General features: G+C 40.0%; 1 protein-coding gene across 1 annotated transcript in view; it reads right to left on the reverse strand.

Annotated features, from left to right (window-relative positions):
• LOC124046019 (teashirt homolog 2) overlaps positions 1–16,154 on the reverse strand; it is a 43,575-nt gene extending 27,421 nt beyond the window's left edge. Inside the window, exon 1 of the mRNA XM_046365941.1 lies at positions 15,691–16,154. Coding sequence (XP_046221897.1) covers positions 15,691–15,730 — 40 coding nt within the window. The 5' untranslated portion in view covers positions 15,731–16,154. The remainder of the gene's footprint in view (positions 1–15,690) is intronic.
• Between the last annotated feature and the right edge of the window lie 340 nt (positions 16,155–16,494).

Here is a 16,494-nt window from a genome sequence, read left to right on the forward strand (position 1 = left end):
CAGCAATTACAGCTGTGAGTCTTCTGGGTAAGTCTTTAAGAGCTTTCCACAGCTGGATTGTGCAACATTTGCCATTTTTCTGTAAATAAATGTTTTCAAACTTTTCGATTTGGTTGTTGATTTAAGTCAAAACTGTAACTCGGTCACTCAGGAAAATTCACTGTCTTCTTGGTAAGCAACTCCAGTGTAGATTTGGCCTTTTGTGTTAGGTTATTGTCCTGTTGAAAAGGTGGATTCATCTCCCAGTGTCTGGTGGAAAGAAGCCTGAACCAGATTTTCTGTGCTAAACTCAATTCCATTTATTTGTTATCCCCCCAAAAAAAACCAGTCCTTAAGCATTACAAGCATACCCATAACATGATGGAGCTACCCCTATGCTTGAAAATATGGAGAGTGGTACTCAGTAATGTGTTGTATTGGATTTGACCCAAACATACCATTTGTATTCAGAACAAAACGTTTAATTGCTTTGCCAAATGTTGTTGCACCTATTACTTTAGTGCCTTATTGCAAACAGGATGCACGTTTTGGAATATTTTCCTTCTTTTCACTCTGTCAATTAGGTTAGTATTGTGAAGTAACTACAATGTTGTTGATCCATCCTTAGTTTTCTCCTTTCACAACCATTAAACTCTAACTGTTTTAAAATCACCATTGGCCTGATGGTGAAATCCCCGAGTGGTTTCCTTCCTCACCGGAAACTGAGTTAGGAAGGACGCCTGTATCTTTGTGGTGACTGGGCGTATTGATACACCCTCCAAAGGTCATTCATAACTTCACAATGATCAAAGGGATATTCAATGTATTATTTATTTTTAACCATCTACAAATAAGTTTCTTTCTTTGCAAGGGATTGGAAAATATTCCTGGTCTGCTTGAATCTTTTTGAAATTCACTGCTTGACTGAGGGACCTTACACATGTGTGGGGTACAGAGATGAGGTAGTCATTCAAAAATCGTGTGAAACACGATTAGTGCACACAGAGTGAATCCATGCACCTTATTGTGTGACTAGTTAAGCACATTTGTACTCCTGAACATATTTAGGCTTTTGCCATAACAAAGGTTGAATACATATTGACTTAAGACACTTCCGCTTTTAACTTACAAATCATTTGTAAAATAATAAAAACAAAACACAATTCCACTTTCACATGATGGAGTTGTGTGTGTGTGTGTGAGCTAGTGACAACAACAACAACAATCTCAATTTCATCCATTTTAAACGCAGGACGTAACACCAACAAAATGTGGAAAAAGTCAATACTTTCCGAAGACTAAACATCCACAAACAACACGATGTTTATGTTATTTGGATTTTCTCGCCTCTCCTCCTACTAAAAGAAAGAATGTATAAAGCTTAGCATTCACATTCACACCCAGGTCACATAAAAGGAGCCAGTGTTGAGTAAACACCTTGATTGCTTTATGGCTGGCCCTCTAACCGTCAGCTACAGCAGCCCAGTCTTGTCTGTCTGTCTTGTCTGTATCCATCCTCTGTTTGGTTCTGGGAAATCCAGGCCCCGCAGTAATCTTTTCCCTGCTAGCCCTTTAATAAACCACAGGCCGCTTCATTAGCCTGCGCTCACACAGTGATTGATTGCTGCCAGTCACAGAAACCCCATCCTACCTCTTCTCTCCCTCAACCCACAAAATGAGCCACTTCTTCAGCTACCACCCATCATACTATTAAAGGAGAGTATTCACTTGGAGCCAGAGAGGGGAGTGGCCTCAGCTCTCTAACATGGGCAATGTAACAGTGTTCCTTTTGTTCAAACGCTTGGGTCAACATCGATTTATGGGATGCGCTATACTGCATCTAATTCTATTATTTAGGAGTTCACATTCTGTTTTGGTACGAGTAAAGACACCAGAATGATCGCTCATTGGGTTCAACGATGAGCTGTTCCTTCTAATAAAAAAGACAGTTGAATGCACCTTGATTGTTAAAGAACCAGTTGCCTTTAGTAGGGAACGTTTTTGTAGATGACATTTAAAGAAAAAGTAATATATCCTAATCTCAGTTGTAATTCCAATGTATTTTGTGCACCACATAGTCATTGGCACACATTCCTATTTTGTGTGGGAAAGTCTACTACATTGTAGTAACTGAATTAATTTCAGAAATAAAACAGTTATTTATGGTGACGTTGGTGCTTATAATATGGAAATATCGACCATAATACAAACGGATCACACAATTTAGGTTCATATTATAAGGTGTAAACAAGTCGTGGCTGGAGAAAACACCACCATTACTACCAAGGGCCACAACTACAGTAATTTAACAGAAGACCAGGAAACTGTATGATGCCTTTAGCTACAACAGTGACAGAATATACAGTATAAATGGGTAATGAGGCTTTATGTTTGGGTGGCTTTTCATTCTCCTATCCTGCACTGTACTGAAGTACCTTTTCAAATATTCCCTTATCTAAAATGTATGGGCTATGCGATCCTTCACAATACTCAATAGAGGAAGAGAGATACAGAGGGGAAACGTGCTAGATGGTGTTCAGCTGCAGTAATATCACTATCTCGCTCTCCTCACCAAGAATTGCTATAAAGCTATTTCGAAAATTGCACCCATATATTTCTGGGAGACAGTTAGCTCCTCTTGGTGACAGTGCATCTTTTACATTGAATTATACCATTCAGAGGAGTTATCAGAGCAGGTCAATTACTCACAGCACAGGCCGGAGCTCAGTGCCTGACGCCAGAGCCAGCCTACTGCCCACAACCTACTGCCTTCTGCCCCTGCAGAGAGAGGACTCAAGATAGACATTCACAGTCACACCCCTACGGTGCTCATATCTGTCCACACACCAATTCAACACAACACCTTCTTTCGCTCACAGAAAGGCGTCTGCATGCTTCTCATCTGAAACAGTTTGTGCATATAGTGCATTCGGAAAGTATTCAGACCCTTTGACTTTTTCCACATTTTGCTACGTTTACAGCAGTATTCTAAAAATGATTAAATAAGTATTCAGACCATTTACTCAGTACTTTGTTGAAGCAACTTTGGCAGTGATTATAGTCTCTCCCATTCTTCTCTGCAGATCCTCTCAAGCTCTGTGAAGTTGGATGGGGAGTTTGACTTCATAGCTATTTTTCAGGTCTCTCCAGAGATGATCGGGTTCAAGTCTGGGATCTGGCTGTGTCACTCAAGGACATTCAGAGACTTGTCCCGAGGCCACTCCTGCGTTTTTTTGGCTGTGTGCTTCGGATCATTGTCCTGTTGGAAGGTGAACCTTTGCCCTAGTCTGAGGTCCTGAGTGCTCTGGAGCAAGTATCTCTCTGTACTTTTCTCTGTTCATCTTTCAGTCGATTCTGACTAGTCTCCCAGTCGCTGCTGCTGAACAACATCCCCACAGCATGATGCTGCCACCACCATGCTTCACCATAGGGATGGTACAAGGTTTTCTCCAGACGTGACACTTGGAATTCAGGCCAAAGGGTTCAATCTTGGTTTCATCAGACCAGAGAATCTTGTTTCTCATGGTCTGAGTGTCCTTTAGGTGCCTTTTTGGCAAACTCCAAGCGGGCTGTAAAGTGCCTTTTACTGAGGAGTGGCTTCCGTCTGGCCACACTACCATAAAGGCCTGATTGGTGGAGTGCTGCAGAAATGGTTGTCCTTCTCTCATCTCCACAGAGGAACTCTGGAGCTCTGTCAGAGTGACCATCGGGTTCCTAGTCACCTCCCTGGCCAAGACCCTCCTCCCCTGATTGCTTGATTGCTCAGTTGGGCCGGGCGGCCAGAGTCTTGGTGGTTCCAAACCTCTCCATTTAAGAATGATGGAGGCCACTGTGTTCTTGAGGACCTTCAAATGCTGTAGACATTTTTTGGTACCCTTCCCCAGATCTGTGCCTCGACACAATCCTGTCTAGGAGCTCTACGGACAATTCAGTTGACATCATGGCTTGGTTTCTGCTCTGACATGCAGTGTCAACTGTGGGACCTGATATAGACAGGTGTGTGCCTTTCCAAATCATGTCCAATCATTTGAGTTTACCACAAGTGGAATCGAATCAAATTGTAGAAACATCTCAAGGATGATCAATTTCGAGTCTCATAGCAAAGGGTCTGAATACTGAATACTCAAATTGTTGGATATCCTTCCTCAGGCTCAATTCTGATGAGAATTACTAATCATTTGACAAACCAGACAACAACAACCTCCCCCCATCCCAATAGTTTAACACTATTTTGGTGGGTCACATCAAATTTCTAAGAAAAGTTTGAAGGTGTTCAATTTAACTCCGTGGCTGTTAAAATTCTGACCTCAAATTTGCTGTGTACGATTCCATTACTAATGAAAAACGTATATAGGCACTGTAATTATACTATTTTTCTATTATATTTAGTTTCAGTTTCCATTTAGTAATCTGAATCTGGCCTTTATAACTGTCACAGCTGCCAATACAGTAGGTACTACATTATGACTGTTAATATGAATCACATCACCTATTTCAAAGAAGAAGGAGGTGTCTTTACAGTAACTGTAGTTATGTTTCTGTTACTCAGATCAAAAACACACGGTTCTGTTCTTGCTAGAATAAGCATAAACCATCATATGACTTTCTGTCATGAATAATGATCAATGTGGGCTGTTTGCAGACCGCAAACACTCTGTTCAATGTGCCTGAAGGCGGGAGGGAGGCAGAGAGCAGGGAGCACATTCCTCTCTGACTGAACAGAGCCGAGACAGAGACCCCTCATGATCGGAGCCAGAGGTGGAGATGATCCTCTCAAAGCTAAGGCGTTGAGGTTGTGTGTATGTGTGTTTAGAGTTGACATGGCAACCATACAGAATCACAGAGCTATAGCGAAGCCACCCAGCCCAGGCCTGCATATGTAGAAGAGGGGGAAGGATACTTTTTTGTGCTGATGACACCGGAGGTTTGGATAAATAGGGTGATGCGTATACTGTCTGTGTCATATCATCAAAGTATGCCAGTAATTACAGAGTTGAGTAACATGACTGACTGACTGTTATTTTCATTACCATTCATTTCCTCAGTAATATACAGCCAGCAGTCTTATGATAGGGTTGGCTATTTATTTCAAACCATCACAGTTATCTCTATGATATCATCAGGCACTAATAGCTTTATTATATAAAGCAACGAAGAATGTAATTTCACATTTTTTCAGTGAGAACCTGTACGCTCTAAATACGAAGGATCTCAAATGAAAGAGGTCAAACATTTTCTTCCACTTAGTCATTTCCCCAACACGACACTCAGTAATCATCCATCCTAACATAGAGCTTTCCTTCTTCCCCTTGGTGTGGCATGACGATCATGTGTAAATAATCTAGGGTCCAAATCCAATGGGAATGAGTGGGCAGGTCTTTTCAGATTTACGTTGTGTTGTAAAGTTACGCAGGCAAACTTGGCAGGAAATAAGAGAGAGGGGGGGGGGAGAAACTCGCCTTTCATCATTTCCCCCAAATCAGAGAAGGAAATGAATATGGATGCCCTCCGGCAGGCGAGAGGGAGAGGGAGAGTGGGGAAGGAAATTCAGTGCCTGATGAGGTCCCTAAAGAATGCGCCTGGACACAGCCGGAACCTTCTCAGCTGGGTCCGTGCCAGGGTGAGAGGGCTACATGCAGGGAACATGCTAACAGACACACATGTATGTATATGCACGTACACACACAAACACATGCGCAAAAATACAGTGTTGTCAAAATACGATGGAAATGCAGTTAAAATGTAAGATGGATAGGCCTGCATTGTTTACAAACAAACCCCCGATCTATATAAACTACATCAAATGTGTTCCATCTGGTATATAGTTTCACGTATCAAACAGCCAATCACAGCCAATCCCTTTTTCAAATGTAATCAACCCCTGTCACTAAAAGCCTCTTTCAGCCAGCCTTACAGGGCTGTGTATGAATACATATATTGTGCTGACATACATGCCATGGTTGTTGTTGGATACAAACAGACCTGAACCCAGTCTGTCTGAAAACAGAACAATGATAGAGGTTCAGACCGTTTAGATGCATGTTTATAGTACAGTAGATATGAAGGGATAGGCAGTTCAGCTGAGAAAGAGCCAGTCCAGTGTTAATGTCATGGCTCCGGGCGATGGGCTATGATCTGTGTATGACCTCTGTGACGTTGTCGTGGAGATGATCTCCCCACAGGCAACGGTTACCAAAGAGACACCAAAGCCCTGAGTTCTGGTCATGTCACTCACAGACTCACAGACGATTGTTGTGGCTTATGGCCAAGGTTCGTGGCTGAATCCAAATATGATCACTCTCACCACCAGACACAATGGCTTTCCTCTGTCCCAAACACTATACCACAGACAGTCATGGAGAAAATGGCCAATCTTCCAGAACTTCCCAAAATGACCTGAGGGATCTGTGAGGTAATTCGATCAAACAAAAAGGAGAATGCTGAGCTCCCACAACAAGACGTCCTACAACAGTTTCTGATCACGTCACTGTTAGCACAATGCTAATATTTAATGCCAGAGTATACCTAAACAACTACAGGTACTCAAAAAAGTGTAAAGGGAAACAATAAATAACAAAGATTAGTCATGGATTTAAAAAAAATAATAACTTCCTATATTCTATTAATATAATATCCCTTTTCCCTATTTGACATTTTATTGAAACACATACAAATCGACACTGTATGTTCAGGGTACAACAGAGGAAACGCCTGAGAAATATCTCGATCTGGTTTCCATTGAAATGCACATTGTCGTTATCCCTCAGAATTAATTGAACTACAGTATGATGTGGAACAGGATCCTGCTAACCCTTAATGACTCCCTCTGGCAGTGTAATGGCAGGTATTAGAGTGCTGATCCCACAAAGCCCTGCCTCCCTGGCCTAGACACACACACACAGGCCCCTCAGACTATTTGCCATCATCAGACCAGACGATCTAGTTAGCTCTCAGACGTCACCCGCCTTCTCACTCAGTTCATTTCCATGTTCAGTACAGCAAAACGTTTTACCACAGAAAATGAAATGAGTGTTCCTTATCAGTCAGGTTCAGGTACTAACTCCCTGTTTCACTGTTTCAAAACGTTTTTTTCCCGACTGCTTTTGGTTTATGAGTACAATCTGAAAGACAGGAAGAGAAAGGTGGAGATACTTCACTAGCCTGACAGCATAACTTATGCTGGTTAGTGACCGCTTGAATGTACATTACGTGATGTGAAATATGACGAGCAGGGAACACAGGGACAACCGACAGGGGATAGGATACAATATACTTTATTGCCCATTTACATGGAAATTCAGCATACAAATACACAAACAACACAATATACTTTATGCAGTACAGAAAACTGTAAAGTTAGTACACAAGTCATTACATTTTCACATATTCAAAGTCTCTGTGGCCTACTGTCTGACCGTGTATTGGGCCTGCATCTGTCCAATGTCCAACTCTTCCCTGAAATTCCTGTATCAGAGGACATAGATTAATCTATATCTGCTCATACTGTATTGTACGTGGATAATCAGTTACTAATTTGTTATTAATAAAGTAAGTGGTATTAATAGGTATTCAATAGATAAATGTTACCTTGAAGACTTGTATCCAATAACAAAAATCTTTACTTTGGTTTCATATGAATTCAATCCCCTTTCAATCACAGTACCTACCTTTTTAACCAACTAGTTCTTTGGAAAAAGTTGCCTGGGTGTTATTTAGAACGTTGTAGAAATGCCAGAAATGCATTTGTCCAATCAATCATGAAACATTTGCCGTTCTCTAAATCTCATCTGTGACATCATCACGGCATCCAACACCCACATGAACCTTTCCTGGTGACAGCTAATGTTCTTTCTTATGTGTGAGATGATCATCTTAAAGAAGAGGTGAGGAAAAGGCTAGGAAAATGACTAAATAATCAGGGGTTCGCAGCGAAGCTCTGAAACCTATTGTTATTCTTTTTTTATGACATGGTCAAATAACTCAAGCATAGATTGGGAACTTTTTTTTCTAATTTGACACACAGAAAGTAGAGGCCATGAGTAAGTTGGTAAAAAAAATAATGGCAATGATTGGCCTATAGGGGGCAATGTTATAAGCATAATAGCTATCACCGGGTTTGACCTAGAGATTATACCATGCGCTAATAAGCTAAAATATACCAATAAAATACATCAAAAGCATGGTCATCCCTAAGATGAACCACGCTGAATTTGGTATTGATATCTCAAACAACAAGGAAACTATTAACAACTCATTATTGCATAGGTCACGCTAAATGCTTAAAATCATCTGCAATCATCTTCTTCTCATGATCCATATGTCATCCATATGTCAGATTCACTCATTACATCTTAATGGTTTTGATAAATAGATGCTGCATAACAATATGGCTACACTGTACCTATAGATGCACGTTAGCACATATGCTAATGCTAAAAATACTTAAAAAATATTCGAATCCATCCACCTGATGGGTGTGCTAAATAAAGCTGACTAAACAGCATGATCACTACACAGGTGCACTTTGTGCTGGGGACAATAAAAGGTCACTCTAAAATGTGCAGTTTTGTCACACAACACAATGCCATAGATGTCTCAAGTTGAGGGAGTGTGCAATTGGCATACTGATTGCAGGAATGTCCACCAGAGCTGTTGCCAGAGTTAATTCCTAGACCATAAGCTGCTTCCAACATAGTTTTAGAGAATTTGGCAGTACCTCCAACCAGCCTCACAACCGCAGACCATGTGTAACCATGCCAGCCCAGTACCTCTACATTCGGCTTCTTCACCTGTAGGACAGTCTGAGACCAGCCACCCAGACAACTGATGAAACTGTGGAGTATTTCTGTCTGTAATAAAGCCCTTTTGCATGGAAAATCTCATTCTGATTGGCTATGCCTGGCTCCCCAGTGGGTGGGCCTATGCCCTCCCAGGCCAACTCATGGCTGCGCCCCTGCCCAGTCATGTGAAATCCATAGATTAGGGCCTATTGAATATATTTAAATTGACTGATGAACTGTAACTCAGTAAAATTGTTGACATTGTTGCATGCTGCGTTTTTTTGTTCAGTACATGTATACTCAATGAATTAGCCTCTAGTAAATTTGAAAATAATAACCAACCTACAGCACTAGTTTATTACTTCACTTGTGTCATCCTTGTGGTATTATGAGATAAACATGGGGCAATGCTTTCACTGATTGCACATAAAGGAAGATAGTTCCTACATGATAGAGTGCATGCTTTGTTATCCAACTGATCTTGTGTCCTTTCTGTCTTCCTGTGAACCCCGTTCATTGCTGCTTCCAGCTAAATTATTTGAAAATGTTTTTGCACTGGTCTCTAAACAGAAGCATAACATATCCTCATAAATATAAAATATACTATCTATGCCCTTTTCATGTATCACACATGTGAGACAGGTTACCACAAGACTATAACAATGTTAGAAAATATCTACTGAGTGACTTGCTATCATAGATTTCTTGGGATATTAAGTGGAATTAGTCAATCTTCATAGTGTATCAAAATGCAACAGAATCATTATATCTTGGGTTTGCCCGCATACATTTTCTTTCCTTAAATTATACCATTCATCATACGCTAATTACAAGGACAGTACATTTTGAACCAACTCCAATTTCCTTTCATTGCTAGCTTAGATGATACAGGATGCATATTTTTCAAAACTCTGTCTCGACTCTGTTCTTGTAGCTAAGAAAATACATTGTGACCTGCAAGAATAAATACAATAATAACTTAACATGATTCACATGTTAGGTTGCATGCGAATGGGAAGCCTGTTACTGTATGTTGAGTATGTTGAGTATTCACGGTGACACTTTAAGTTACGTTCCAGAGTAACTACCAGTGGAAAAACGTGTGTAATTACAAAGTAACAGGCTATTACAAGCTTTTACATACATATTACAAGTTATTACATACATATTATTAACGTATGCAGTAATTACTCAATCGTTTGTGTAGTATTGTATTTTATTGCAAGCGGAAATAACAGTGATAAGTACTATGCACGTAAGTAACCTATAACTGTTACCTAATATGTACATATGTGGTACAAAGTCATTATACAGGTTATTCCCTTTGATGATTTACTTAAGAATTCCACATACCAGGGAAGACCAAGGCATACAACATTAATATGTTCTCTGGGTCCTCTTAATCAAGTTGCAAGTACAACAGAATTATTCTATATTCAACACGGACACCTAAGCTGTCAGTGCTATTTAATGAGTCTCAATTACGATGTTAGTTTCAACAGACTGGCTCAGCAAATGCAGGCAAATTCTCAAGGCTTGAAAAGCACACCAATGGAAAGTGAAGAGCAAGGATAGTCTTACATTATCACATTGTATGGGTACTCGTACTACATTTAACGTATTTCCAACCATGTCACATTTGAAGGAATATTGTACAGTATGAATCTTTACTACCATGTGTTATTAAAGAGGCCCATTAACTGACATTATGAACCGAAGCTACCATAAGAACATGGTTTAAAATGGCAAACATCAGAAGAAATCGATATATGGTTCTGCTTAGGGAATCAAGGAATTGATTGGTTGTCAAATACAATATGTATACAGTAATTGACATTGGAAATATCCTGTTTTTATTGGCCTCTGTATATTCCTGGATCGGTGGTATACTAAGAGGTTCAGGTCCCAGCATCGTTCTTCTAGACACCAAATGTGATTGAATTGGTGAACATTTCAAAAGTGAAAGCCCCACCGTTTGACACCAGTCTAGAGAATGGAGAGCATAGGCCAGGGAGGTCAGCCTGGACGACAGAGTATTGAGTTGATTCATCAAATTAGGTCCTATGTAATTACACTGTGGAACGACTCACGAAAGGTGTCAGCTATAAAACAGCCAGACGGGCAATCAGTGCTCATATTAAATGAAAGTGCAAGGTGTCCAACTTCCTATTCCTCTGGCATTATAGAGATGAGGTGTTTTAAGCCGGCTTGGGCAATGTAGCAATTAAGCCCGCTGATTACCTCAACAAATGCAATTTTCATAGATGAATTTGCTAATCAATTTTGTTACGCCTGTCAATTTTGAGAAAGCAGTACAATAGTTTTTCTTAAAATAACACATCGTAACAGCACATTACAAAAACAAAAAAAAAGTTTAAACCTATGAAGAAATGAAGTGAGGTTGTTTGGTCCTTGTTCCAACTTTCTGAAAATAATTAGAAGAATTGTCATCTTTCCAATATACTAATAAACTAAATACGAACAACATTTAAATGCAAATTGAACTGCCTGTTAACCTTTAGGAAAAGCATAGAGGCACAGTATGAAATCAGTTTCCTCTGTAATTGTTGCAGATCACACCATTAGCAAAATATTGTCATAGCTCCTGCTACTGCAGACAGTAACTACTGAGGGTTAATTTGCATAATACATCTTAATTGAAGCCCATTAAGGATTTGATTAGAAGCAAATCAGGTACGCCGCAGAGAACTTCAGATGAATATTTTCCCTGCGTTTTGGCTTTTTGTTTATCTTGTATGGTTCATATACTTTCTCTGTCCTCCATTTTGCATTTGCTCTATGCTATCATGTTCTTCGCAATTTAAGTAACTTACAATGCAATGCGGCATGTAAGTCCTTGTATAGCGCTGAAATAAGAGGACATCTTTGTATCTAGGATATTCTTCTGTGAATTGTGGCAATTAGAACAGATATGGATCTGTATGGATATCTATTTGAGAGGCATATGGTGGTGGATACCTGATCCAGCCCTGACTTCAGAGCCATATGGCCGACACTTTGGTGTACAACTACACATTTCAGTCAACAACTCATGAAGCGGTCCTATTTTTTTAAACTTCATTGTGTAAGAGTAAACTGTGTTTCAGAAGGTGGTGTACAGGGTAAAAGTGCTTATTACATTCTTATAAGAATGCGGTGCGCTTTGCAAGTAGATAAACTCCACTGCACTTCATCATGGACAAACGTTCTTCATGTCATCAAAAAGCAGCACCACAGAGTCTTGTTATATTATCTATAATAGTCCCTTCCCAATTTTTCATCCTCAAAGTACATTTGATGAACTGGTTTTGCTCTTCAGTCTTTTCATCATTTCGGTCTTTAACCCATTGTGTCTGTAGGGATCTGGACAAAACACAGTGCCGTGGCATAGTTTCCTTCATACTTGGGATGTCAGGTAGAAATAATGAGATTTAGCCTGTTTACAATAAACTCTCCCAATACTCTTGTTATTGTCTGCCTTAATGAGGAAATAAATCATAACAAGAAATAGTCTTTTTCTGCTGTGACGATCACATGGAAACATTATCCACATGAATCACCCAGCCCAATAGCATATCAAATTGTGTAATTTGCCTGGAAACTAGTGCAGGTCTCAGAGGGAACACAAGGTGAATGAGCGGTAGCAGGCTGCAGTTGCGTTGTGACTGAGGAGCAGTCAGGCACTTGCCTTAAGACCAATCATAACAGTCTGTTTTCCACACAGGGGGAGAGGAGGAGAGGAGAGCGAGATCAGTACGCTGGAGGGCACAGTAGTCTGTGTTCTTATCACCTAGACAGTGCACCGCCCTGTCTGACTCCCTCTCAGAAAAACAAAAGCCTTCCAAACTATTAGCTATCCACACCTGCTGTCACCTCACCTCACTGGCATGGCATGCAGGTGGAAATGCAATGAGATCAAACAATACAACCCCATATTACTCTTACACCAAATATAAGCAAACGATGGGGGCAGCAGCTAAAATAGGGGAGCAAAACCAAGCCACCAAAAGACATGCAGCAAAGTCTATATTTTTGGAACAAAACATGATCATAACAAAGGTGGTTATCTTCGACAGAAAAACAGATCATTTCTCACAATTTTATTTGGTGGTGTAATTTCCTTTAATCCATGTCAAATCAAACAGATGCAATGGACTTCTTTTTACCTAAACTAGGATCAACAACATCTGCCTTAATGGTAAGATGTTTCCAGAACAAACCACTTAGGAGGAATTTCAGCTAGCCAATTCCCACAAGCTGCTGTCACTCACTTAATGGTACTGCAACACTTAATGCCTTTGTCTGTTCTCCAGTTTATCTTGTTAACAGCAAATTGGGCTAACGGTTTGAGGCACAGCTAGAGATATTGTAAAACCGATAAGATAAATACTTCCACTGACGCAAAATAAACGCAAGGCCACTTTCACTCAGAAATGTATTTAGTCCACTAAACCACTTATAGGGTTAAACGTGTATCCAACATATGAAACCAAAATACACATTTCATACATGTTTACTATATTCCTTCCTATATTCATGAACTTTTCTACTTAAATCTAAAGGTTTAGCGTGTTCTACAGTGTGCCAGGAAGGAATTGTCACTAAGTTACCTTCTGCTCAATGAATGTTGAAAAAAAATCTAATCAAATTTACAAACATACCTATTAATAGTACTATTCTCCAAGGAGAAGAGAAGCACCCTGAAAACCAAATGTCCCATGAATTAATGTGTTGTTGCTTGAGGAGACTGTCTTTACTGCCCCTTAACATTTTTAATTTTCAGAGGGATAGGCAAACTACATCTTCAAGAGCACTACATATAAATGAAACCTATTCCGTGCATCTCTTATTTCAATACCACTCTCTCCTTGTTCCCTTCCACACATCATTAAACATATTATTATAACATGACTGTCAGCCCACGTCTCTCTTCGCTCCATTCTTGCTCTGCCAGGTAATCAATTTGTCGTCACTCTCTGTAACCCCAGTAAAGTCATCAAGCGAAATGAGTTACAGCTGCAAAGACCTTTCAAGAATACAGAGGGAAAAAAGCGAGCGAGAGAAATGACAACACAGCCCAGGAATATTCTGCCGCCTGATAGCACATCCCAGGTCTTGAAGATGAAATATTAATGCACAATTTGTTTATCTGCAGGCCCACATCTCTCCAGTGCCGAGCTGTTAATTTTCTATCGGCACAGACAACGGATCAGTCAGTCATGAACTCTTCACAGCCATTACCGGGAGACATTTTGATTAAGTATTCCTAATGTAGTGGATAGGAAAGAATGAAAACACTCTGCCTGCCAACTTTTGATTGACCATTAAGCCACTGATGAATGTGCCTGTCAAAGAGGAGACAATTACCTCAACAATGAAGAAACTCTTCTGGAAGGCTTATTTCTCTATAGGGCTGACACATTTACCAGATTACAGGCGAGGCAGCTGAGAGCGTGTAAAGGGATCGCTTAGGAACTCTCAACAGTTCCCAGAATAATAGTGGGATAAGGCTTTTTTTCAGAGTGGAATGTGGGACAAATATTTTGTGTATGAATATGAGGATGAGTCTCTGTGTTTGGTGATGTTTTTTCTTTCTCTCTCTCTCTCTCTAAGTGTGTGTGTGTATGTGTGTGTGTACATACACTTGAGTGTGTCTATTAGATAAGGGTTTCACTATCTGAAGCGGATACAAAGATCCGCCATTATTGGCAGAGAACAATCACCATCTGGTGTCTACATCACAACCATAATAAGGACCGATAACTTCTAAACCCACTGAACAGCATCCCACCACCTCCACTGATAATACCCTTCATCAATTCATTCATATCCATCATCTCAATTATTTTGATTCCCTCTTTTTAATAATGCAGCTTGGATGCACTATAGTATGCCATTGTGTAAACACCATCAAGAACAAAGTCAAGGTTAATCATACGAGTGATGAATTACTAAGCAATAACAATAATTATTTTGCAGTGTGGGGTAACAAAGGATGAATGAAAGAGTAGTTGTTGTTTTTTGGTACTGGCATATCTGGTCTTAGTAACCAAGTTTGTAAACACTCAAATGAGTCGGTCACCATAATAAACCCTCCATAGGCACACTGATGACCCAAAGCACTACAGTAGGCAAAAGAGCGTGGTCTACTCTTGTGTTTATATTTTGCACATTGTACTGTAAGTGTAGGCCTACTGTATGTATTCAGCTGACTGAATCCAGATGAGTGACAACCAGGTATAACTATTTACATAAAATGTGCATTACACTGTTACAGTGTTTGTCAATGATTGTCTCGGGTGTAATCCATCTAGGAAAAAGAATAATTGTTTATGAACATCATAAACAACACAGTAAAACACACACACACGCACAAACCAAAATGTGACATGCTTGAATAATAATAATCATATATTTTTTTTAAATTTAAAATAGATTCTCTCTCTCTGCGTGTGCGTGCTTGTGTCCTCTATTTGTCTGGGCTATAGATATAAAGAGTTCATTGGAAGTTCAAATGTTTAGGACAGCCACCCGAAGCACACATTAAATATACATTTACGCAAGTCTTAATTGTTTATGGCAATACACGCCACTTTTGCGTTATACTAAAACAACTTTTGAACGACTTGGAATAAATTACAACACATGTCCTTCTTCTTCAAAAACAGAAAACTTAAAAAAATTATAGCCGATTATTCAAATATGATACTCGGCTATAAAAGATTGCCGAGTATCATATTTGAATAAATTGCACCTTCGTCATCCGGTATTACTGTCACTTTGACATTCGATTTGGGCCAGTGTACTACCCAAAACATCATGCAGATCAAAGTCTACTGCTATACTGTTTTAACATAAACAATATCAGTTTGATAATAACAACATCTAATATTGTTTCAGACTAATATGATAGGTGTGAATGTCCTCTTACCCGCAGCCCGTTTCGGCGCCTGCTGTTTTCTCCTTGGCATTTTTGAACTGGTAGTTCACGTAGCTCACTCACTCTGCCCAGGTGAAATCGGTATGCGGTCTAGTATGATAGTCCATGCAGAGAGAGCGACTCTTTATTGAGAGTAGCCTACTTCTCTCACTATAAAATCCAGAGTCAGAAAACGTTGTCTAGGCAAAACAGATGTCAGAGCAGTTATTCTTCTTTCACCTCCGTTCCTAGATCATCTAGGGCGGATTGTCTTCTTTTCGTTTCGTGTTGGACCACCAAAGCCATGGGACTACGTCCGTCAGATGCCAGGCAGGTTTTGAGAGCGCTCTGTATTGAATAGCGTGTGTTCAAGGAAGAGCGTAAAACGTTGGGTAATGGTAGGCTATCACGCACGGAGCAGGCAGGGTGAGGCGATGCCAGCAAACATCGATCCATAGAACAAACTGAACATTAAAAACTCCTCCCTCGCCTGGACTTGATGATGGCAGCGAGACATTTGTTACACCAGATAATCATGAGTTTATTAAAGGGACAGGGGCCAGAGAACACACCAGGATATGTAAGGGCTGTTTCAGCGATAATAATGTGCAAAATGTCATTGATTTAAAGTTCCATTTTGTTTTTACCAAGGGTTCTGAGATGATGGAAGAAAGGAACTTTAATTATTTCCATAGATAGTGAATGTTATTTTACCAAATCAAATTGTATTTATCACATGCTTCGTAATCAACAGGTGTAGACTAACAGTGAAATGCGTTCTCATGTGTCCTTCTCAACAATGCAGAGAGAGGGAGA

The sequence above is a fragment of the Oncorhynchus gorbuscha genome, linkage group LG10 (assembly GCF_021184085.1).
Source record: "Oncorhynchus gorbuscha isolate QuinsamMale2020 ecotype Even-year linkage group LG10, OgorEven_v1.0, whole genome shotgun sequence".
Taxonomy (NCBI): Eukaryota; Metazoa; Chordata; class Actinopteri; order Salmoniformes; family Salmonidae; genus Oncorhynchus; species Oncorhynchus gorbuscha.